Genomic DNA, 9,523 nt, shown 5'->3' with positions numbered 1-9,523 from the left:
TGATCTCTTATCTTCCTTAGGGTCGCTTGGCCAAGGAGGTTTTTGAAAACTGACCTCGTTCGGTTGGAAATGTAAGAGACCATAAGATTTGTTTTTAGCGTTCTTCGGCTCCAAACCAAAAGATCCTGTCTGAAAAAAAAGTCACGACTGCCTTCTCTTCCCCCACTTCTAGCAGAGATAGGGTTTTTAATTGAGTCCTGACCTGCAGCTCGACCCGAAAATCTCCGCCCTTGATGTTGACGTTGACCAAGCTCCAACTTAGCCCGAACAGAAGGGCCAAGCGTAAAGAAGGATGACTGAAAGGGGGAAGAGGTAATACGCTTGTTACCACAAGAAACCAAACTATGTTATTTCAATGAGAAAGGAATATCATCCCTCTCTAGATATCGAGAATACTGCCGACCTCCTCTCTGAGATTGCTGAAGAAAAGAACGCCCACCATTCACAAAAGGCATGTTTATCAGAAAAGAAGATTGAAACCCTAAATAGCACCTCTTTTTAGATCAGGATCGCTGTTGATACGTCTGTTTGAATACCAGAGCAATACCAGTTACAGAGCATAAAAATGGCGGGTCTCTTCGACAAACAAGCCGATATAGAATATATTTTATTGACTAAAACTTTCATGCTTTATTCACCATATAGCATTTAACTTTGTTCATAAATATATTTAGTTTGGATTGTATTTCTTATTCCTCAAGTCTGTTATTTGAATTCTTATCTGCAATCAACCCTTAAAAAATGAATTCTGTTTTTATGGCTGCTGACGTTATTTGTCAACTGATTGTGCTTCTCTCCATCGCATTGTTGGCAAAGTTGTCCGACAAAGGAAATTTGGAAAGTTGTGATTATTGTCTTCTCCCTTTCAATATTACTGAAAAGTCTAGCAATGGCAATTCGACTTTTGAAAGACATGTATGTGGGTTCAATAGAAGGTTTTAGAAAAGTGATTTTTTATGTTATAGAAATAGAATTCATTTTGGTGAAGATGAAACATTTTCAAAGATTAAGAGGAAGTATATTTGCATGTTAAGACATGAGGTTCCATATGTTTTACCTTCTGACAAAAATTTGATAGAGGCACAAAATACTCACTTTCCCTTAATGAACAAAGGATAACAGGTATGCAGACGTTATATTTAACATTTAATCTGACTACAGGAAAATATATTACATTAATGTGATAATCATGAGTCAGAATTGAGGCTTGTAAGAAATATTTCAAACAAAAATTGAAATATCTTATCAAGAAATATACCAATAATTCTGCATTCTTGAGATCAGCTGAGGTAGTGATCATAGAGGAACAAGCTCTCAAATTTCTGAGAAATTGGTGATTAGGTTGAGTTTCAGAGATTGATGTGAGTTATATACACTGTTTAAGAAATTCATTACCATCCTGCATACATATCTTATTCACTGTATAAGAAAGTCTAGAGGTTGTTTGACTTCCTAAATCTACATCAATTAGATAACGACTGTTTTAGATTGTCCTACAATATTGCCTTTTTATTCACGTTGATGTTCTATTGCATATTGACTGCAAATTCAAGGTGCTTCGGTAGTTGCAATAACTAATAATATTTGTGTTTGAATGAGTCTCCGACGATAATTATTCATATATCTAGAAAGTGCAAAAGTTATAATTACACACAACATAGGCTGAGAGATAAGAGCATATATTAGTTTGTTATAATTGATTCATAGACCAATGTACAACATACAATCAATGCTAATACTTCCACTGAAGTACAATTTCATTCAAAGTTGTAACTTAAGCTAGATATAAATAGTTATATAACTTTTGTAATTGACCTTTTGTTACTCATTAATTCTTATTGGAAATTCTCTTTAATTTGTACATAGTTCTCTGATATTGTTATGATACACATCCCTTTCGCTTAATTAGGGTTTGTCATTTAAATCCTACATTTTTCTCTTTCATTTTTGTTCAATTGCTAGGAATTGATTGAACTCAAGAATGTTTTCTCAGTTCACAATTCTTTTAATGTTAGCAAATAGTTATATAGGAAACGAAGTGAAGGCTTGACCAATGCAAGAAGCCTACAAATGTCAAATTATCAAATAAAACGATATATTATTTTCAGGAAAGTTGTTATTTGAGGAAAGATTGAGCAGAAAATATATACATCAATTTTTCTGAAATTGGTGACCACTAAGACATCTCATGGAATTTTCTGCAAAACGGTCTTCAGAATAGTCTCTTTGAACGACAAGGACAAATATCACTACTTTGAAGGCAAATTACATAAGGAGCACCGTAGGAAAATAAACGAGAGATGTAAAATTGCTGGCATATCATGCCTTTTAAATTACAAAAAGCTGAACTCATATACATCAGCAATCATTCTTTGTACATATTGTAGTGCTTGCCATTCGTAACCTGCAGAATTAATGGAGAGAACTTAAGCACAATCTTATGGTTCAGTATTAGAGATCTAAGCTGAGATAACAAATATGAAAAATCTAGTGGATATAAAATAATAGAGAATGTTCATTAAACTCAATGATGAAACAACACAGACATAATTTGAATCTTGATATTATTAGCATTTACGGTTTCCTAGAAAAAACAAGCTAGCTAAACCGGTATAGAAGCCTTGAAAAGATTGTGCCAAAAATCACCCTGTAATCCACTCATTCACTAGTATGTCTAAGACAAGGATGGTCTGGGCTTTTAAAACTATACACTGCATCTAACATAAAACTAAGAAAATGAGGAAAATAATATGAGAGAACATAGTAGAATAAATGCTGCAAGATAGAAGTAACGCAAGACTATCTCCCCCAAGCTATAACAAACAAGAGCTGCGTTGCAGCGTAGTTCCTGCCAAGGAGTGGCAGGACAGTTTTGTCAGTACTTGCAAAATAGAGATTGTCAATTGTCAGTGCAAAACAATTTTCACCTAATTTCACTGTCATTTTTCTTTGTAAGGAGGGGAAGAGCACAATACAATACAAGTTTTGATAAAAACTTAAAGCTATTTTTCAGCTTTGACAAATAAATAGAATAGGGCACAACAATACTGAAAGATAAAACAAATGTAGAGGACATTAACAAAGAATGTCAAATCCCTAAGAAAATAGAAGCTCACTTCACTGGGTACTAATTGAGGTGGGCCGTGCAGTGGTCTCAGCTTGGAAATTCATTGCAGTAAGCACCAATTCTAGTAAGCAGTTGGGTCGACTCCTAGCTAGATTCGGTCAACCAATGGAGGATCATTCACCAATGACCAATACAACTCAGCGGAGTTCAAAACTAAACCCCCCACCCCCCCCTCGCCCTCATATGCCTCATCCTTATCACTCCCACCCAAACAATATGCCTCATCCTTATCACTCCCACCCAAACAAATAAATAAAATAGGGCAAAACAAAATATTGAAAGAAAAAAAAAATGTTGAGGACATTTACAGAGAATGTCAAATCCCTAATGTAGCTAATCATATAGAAATCATTCAACTAAATTGAGTTTACAATACATTACCATGCCTCCAATACTTCAAAGATGTGATGCACTGCATGATGGACCATAGCAAAACTGGTTTATCTGCAGAAAGGTCAAAGTCAATGTCAGAAACTCTATCCAATTAATGCATATTTGAATGTTTTCTAAATCAATTTCAAAAGCAGAAAACTAAAATACTAAATATGCAGAGTTGATACAAAAATATGGGAAAACCTGTTCACTGAATAGGATTGATAGAAACAAAGACGGAAATACATTTACCCAAAAGTGTCCATCAAACTAAAGGATCACTGACAACTTCATCTAATCTTTACCTTTCATGATTTATATTATTAATGGCCCTTCAATAGCCATGGATGCGAAGACAGAAACAAAACCATTGAAATCATAAACATATTAAGGTCTATAGTGGTAAGACAAATCATAGAAATCGTAAACATATTAACATATATAGTGATGCATTGAGTTAAACTGTACAAAATATATGGTGGGTTTAACAACACATATTAAATTTTGATTTGTGCAAATGATTTAAACTAAACATTATTTCATTTGAATGATTCCGTGCAGCTTTTAAGACTGTCAGGAGATATCATAATCTTTTTTTCAATGATCTGGATGAGTTTTAAAGTTAATATATGGGAACTCCAAGACTACTTTCCAAAGATTAGATATTAAACAATTTGGATCATTAGGGGACCCAATCGAAGAAGCTGGCTAAGTAAGCCCCTCCTTTATATATAGGGGTGGAGTTGTTGTTTGTGGCCGGAGTTTCCGACTAGTAAATCTACGCATTGAATGAATTGGTTACCAAGCGGGTGGCCTACTACCTCTGTGTGGGGCCTATAGAATTGTAGGGGGATGGGGGGCTAATTACACACTTCACTTCCGTAACATGATAACAAAGTTTCTTGATTATAGACACGGCATTGTAGGTATGTTTTAAAGATGTCTAAAAACTAGTTGAAAATTACCATAATTTTCAAGAAAATATATAATGTGATTTATTTTTATTTTAATTAAAACATTTGATTTTTTTTTCTTTTAAAATTAATTGTTATCTATACATAAATTTATATGTTCAGTAAAATTTAGTATGACAAGCTCTCTAAATAACTATTGGCTTTCTAATTTTTTTGAGGTTACGATATTAATTTTATGTGACCAGCAAAAAAACCACCTCTTTTATTGAGCAAAACTGATTTTATAAAAAAAGGTTAAAAAAAAAAACATACTTTAACTTCAGGATGACACATTTAATAGATAAACAGAAAAGAACTTAAAAACAAATTATACAAGAAAAAAAAAGACACGGAATATACGCCCCTTTATAACTTTCCCTGTATAACCACAACCCTAAGAAAACAGAGCAAGGAAGATTTGATAAGCTAAATGAAGGAGAGAGATTATTTTGTACTTACCTTTGGTGATTAATTATCTCGCCGGTGTACAAGGAAGCTTTATGGAGTGCCAACTTCCAGCTTTCAACCATTTCTGAGCCGTATTGCACGTGGTACAGGACGCAAGCACAATAGAATAAAATTGACTCAACTCTCATATATGACAAATAAAAAGGAGAAAATAATAATAATCGAGAATATTTGATAATAATATATTTTTTTAATGTAATTAATTAAGATTTAGGGTCAAACAATATGCATTTGATATGTACCTGATCTTCATTTCAGGCTTGTTCAAGGCCTCTCCATAAATTCCTTTTCCTTTAACCGCCCATCTTAGATCAGAGGGCTCAAGATGATAGAAAATGGGGATAAATTTTATATTGCGTCGTTCCAGTATAAATGTCAGCTCAGCTAAACACCAAGGGGATTGTACATAATTCTGAGAAAAAATTGCTATGTGAAGTGAAGCACTAGCCATTGCTTCTTCTAAAGTTCCAGGGAAAAAATCTCCAAGTTGAAGCTCATCTTTGTCCAAAAACACTCTCAGCCCAGTAGCATTTACCTTCTTGTAGATACTCTTGGCAACCGTTTTTTTAGTATCTTGTCCATGATGACTTATAAAGACATCATAGGGCGGGTGTTTCATTCCAGAGGAGGATTCAGCAGGAGCTGGTGGGGCGAATATTAGGCCATCAAAAGCACTTCTTCTGGTATACACTTGTTGTCTAGAAGCGGCAGGGGCAGGTAGGACACTTGTCAGGCCATTAGAGGCACTTATTTTGGGATACACTTGCTGTCCAGGGAGGTCAATTCTAAGGCCATCCCAAATTCCATGCGTTCCCTGCCATTTTAGCATCGAATCCTGCAAAACGCTGCCAGAAACATCGTGGGTCGTGCGTTCTCTCACGTTGGTATCTACAAATATCTCTGCAATGTTCTGCAATGCCAATCCCAGACCACCAAAATACATTGGATTAATATTTCAGATAAAAAATATGCAAGTTATACCTAACATACATTGGAAAAGAAATTTATGCAAAGAAATCCCGAGTTTTGATTGGCTGAATGGTAAATGATTAATAACGGTTTAAAAACAATGCCTCCACTATAGTTTCCTGCTGGCAGGAACTAACAAGTTATGTTTGACTTTAAAGACAATCATTACTCCTCCCAATGTACAGTGATCTTATCAGTTATCATCACCAGTGTAAATAAAATAAAATAAAGAATTTGCTGTCATTTGCCCAGGCATTGAAAAGGTGGGGTTCTAAACCGTTACCAATGAAGAATAGATGAATGATTGAAGATTAAACCTTAATAAATAGAATCAGCAAAATGAAATTTTTTTTGAAAAAATAAAGATGATAAGAGATATTTAATAGCTCCTAAAAATTCCAGAACAAAATAATACACACTAAGAGATTTCAAAATTGGCCGTTTCTTGCTCACTTCAGCTGAATACATACACACCTTGAGCATATAATAACTGATTTTTATTCAGCAATGTAGAATACTAGTTTGTTATAATCCAGTCCGCAGATGCCTTTATTTCACCTACCACTATCTACAAGAAAAATAATTTTTGAAACATGTTTTTTCAGAAAAATTTACATCTAATCTTTTATGAAAAATAAATATTTTTTACATATGAAAAAAAATTGTCATGTGATTGATTTAAAAAGTAAATATTAATAACACATTAAGTACAGTTTTTTTTTTTTCAATAAAAGTGGATTATTCCACAAAACTTTTTTTATTAATATTTTTTATTTTTTACATAGGATTCAAAGAGCATACCAGAGGAAAGAACCCTGGGAAGAAAACCTCCGGTCACAGCTCATAAAATAAACCTATAGTATCTAACACATCAATTTATACACCCCGCCCAAAACCACATACAAAATGCGGGCACAACACATATAATATCAGTTTTGCAAGACCCCATATGACAATTTGCCAAAAAAACCCATCGGATAATTTTCATATGTAGACTCCATAGCTGCTATAAATGGAAGAAGACAAAATTTTCCAAAGCCCTGTGCCAAATCCCATGAGCCAAAAACCTTCTTGCCAAAAACGAAAGTATCAAAAAACCTTTGGAAAAACACTATTATATCAAATACCATGACCTCGAACTCTTTTCTAGACAACAAACATGAATACTTGAAATGAAAGGGGAAAGCGTGAATAATTATCATCATAAAATTTTACATCGACGTTATTCAAGAAAATCATATGACTATTGCTGCAAACCTTCCCATACCCTAGAAGGAATTTCCTCAAAACCCACTTCTCGCTGATTAGCATTGCTATCAATGGCTAAATTTGCCAAATAATTTGCAATCTTATTAACTTCTTGTAACAATGGGATACCAAGAAAGATTCAAACAATTCTAATTTTTTGTAAAATGGGATCAAGTATATACTGCAAATTCCAACAATTCGATTTCTTTTTCATAACACATTGAATAATCACCATAGAATCACCTTCAATTATTAAGTCCTTAATTCCCAAAGAGATTGCCATATCCAATCCAAAAGACAAGCATGAAATTCCGCATAATTGTTAGTTTTAAAACCAATAGCATGACATTTAGCTTGAATAAAATTTGCATTGTGATCATAAATTACCATGCCTACCCCAGCCGGTCCAGGGTTACCACGAGAGGCCCCATGAAAATCTAGTTTAAAGTGCCCCTGCGGAGGAGGTTTCCATCTAGCAGAGCATCTCTTACCTATTGCATCATTCTTTTTTAAAATTGAACCATGAGAGGATAAAATTGACAGCAGCTTCCAAACTCTAGTAACTCTACTATCCCAGTGTGAAAAAGAAGTAAGATTTTCCAAATTCTTATAAATAAAAGACAAAACAACCTCAGAGATTGAAGACTCAATTTTTAATAGAACCTCAGACACTAGAGACCTTGTTTTTTTAAATATCCGGATCCCATACTTGGATGGCATTTTTGTCCACTAAAATTCGCATGCCACATCAATATATATAGGATCTCAAGACATATTAAGTACAGTTGGTTACCCAGGAACTAATAAATATCATTATATAATTTAATTGTAATTGAAACTTATAATCCATGATTTTAATAATATTAAATCAATAATCACATAAACAAATATCCAATATAAAATTACCTTCTGAAAACAGTGACTGTATAAAATTACAAACATATCATTCTTTCTTCATATCTAGAATGTTCTCATTCAGAACAAAATTAAACTTGAAATCATTACAGAGAGCCACCCATCTGACATGCATCGAACAAATACCAACATAAACCAGCATGATGGATTAGACAGAACTTGAGAATCTTACAAAAAGGAAGGATTAGACATATGAATGATAAAGCTATGGACTGAATTTGTAAAAGTATCCTCTTCGTCTTTTAAACCATTTAACGAACCTATTATTGCAAGCACCAGCAACAAATAAAGCTATTTTTTCAATGGCTTTCAGTCCAGCACAGAAAGTAATTAAGCAAAAAACCATTTGGAATATCTAACTTTACAGAATTTTGCGTGGAGGATACGCCAAACATATACTCCTCCCCATACAATTTATATTCACTTGAGATCCTATATATATTGATGTGGCATGCGAATTTTAGTGGACAAAAATGCCATCCAAGTATGGGATCCTCCTAGCTGTTGTGAGTTGAGCTCTGCCTATGATAATGGTCGAGTTAGAGCTCACACCAATGGAGGACTCCATACAAACTGGAATGGAGGTGCCTTCCTTATATTCTAACCTCATTTTCAAGCTTATCATGATGAAAGAGTGAGTGCAAAGGAGACTGGCCTTGTAATTACAGAGTGGAGTAGCCTTGTATTGGTAATGTTGTATTGTATTTTTATTAACTGAGAATATGGTATCTATCTATATATTTGTTGAAATTATGTTATGCAATCTTAAACGTTTTATTTGGTTGATATAGTGTTTTTAAAATTTGTTTCTTAATCATGTGAACTCTACTATAGATAGTATTAGAGAGCTGCAGGATTTTTACAGAGCAGCCTTGTTCAGCAACGGGATGAGATTCAACAGAGCTAGCTGTTGGGCCTCGAAAACAAAAAAAAGAGGAAATATGTAAATATGGGCTGTATTATTTGCTGTAGAACTTTGTTCAAGCAGATTGTTAGATCTTTGTTAGTGTGTCACTTAAAAGACAACCCTGTATAGTGTTTGACTCCTATAGATGGCGATAGGATTTTGACAGAGCAGCCTTGTTCAGTAGGGGAAGGAGATTCTGCCCTGGCAAACCAAAAAGAAGCAGAAATATGTAAATATGGGCTGTATTATTTGCAATAAAACTTTGTTCAAGCAGATTGTTATGTCTTAGAATATCGCGACAGTCCCGGCATAGTCTTTGTCTAATTTATTTTATTTTAAGGTTTTGTTTTCATCCTTTAATATACTTTGTGTAGAGCACGGGATTTGTCATTTTCAAGGTGATGAACTTCGAGGGACAAACTTACCTTCGTTCTTTCTCACTTAAACCAGCGTTAAAGGTAAGCCGCGGGATGAAAATGTAAAACTAAATATAGAATAAGGTAAATGACTGATTAACAGAGTTCCCAAACAACCCTGCTAGGCTTCTGTCCCGAGGACGAGCAC

At 34.1% G+C, this 9,523-nt stretch overlaps 1 protein-coding gene across 2 annotated transcripts; it reads right to left on the bottom strand.

Annotated features, from left to right (window-relative positions):
• Positions 1 to 3,499: 3,499 nt before the first annotated feature.
• LOC131072951 (probable 2' cyclic ADP-D-ribose synthase BdTIR) lies at positions 3,500 to 5,551 on the bottom strand. Of its 2 annotated transcripts, XR_009112801.2 has the most exons (3): positions 5,163 to 5,551; positions 4,912 to 4,984; positions 3,500 to 3,571 (listed from the first exon to the last, which is right to left on the bottom strand). XR_009112801.2 is itself a non-coding variant. In XM_059217972.1 (2 exons), exons 1-2 carry the CDS (start codon positions 5,537 to 5,539, stop codon positions 4,975 to 4,977), a joined length of 387 nt encoding a protein of 128 aa, XP_059073955.1. In that variant the 5' UTR covers positions 5,540 to 5,551; the 3' UTR covers positions 4,819 to 4,974. The 2 variants fall into 2 exon arrangements, 1 of the variants encoding a protein (XP_059073955.1); XM_059217972.1 differs by lacking the exon at positions 3,500 to 3,571 and having other exon boundaries at positions 4,819 to 4,984.
• Between the last annotated feature and the right edge of the window lie 3,972 nt (positions 5,552 to 9,523).

Source organism: Cryptomeria japonica, chromosome 3, assembly GCF_030272615.1.
Source record: "Cryptomeria japonica chromosome 3, Sugi_1.0, whole genome shotgun sequence".
Taxonomy (NCBI): Eukaryota; Viridiplantae; Streptophyta; class Pinopsida; order Cupressales; family Cupressaceae; genus Cryptomeria; species Cryptomeria japonica.
This window is presented reverse-complemented; position numbering and strand designations above follow the sequence as displayed.

Bases quoted from the DNA above. Each gene is read 5' to 3' on its own strand.
- LOC131072951 (XM_059217972.1), bottom strand. From the start codon at position 5,539: ATGAAACACCCGCCCTATGATGTCTTTATAAGTCATCATGGACAAGAT.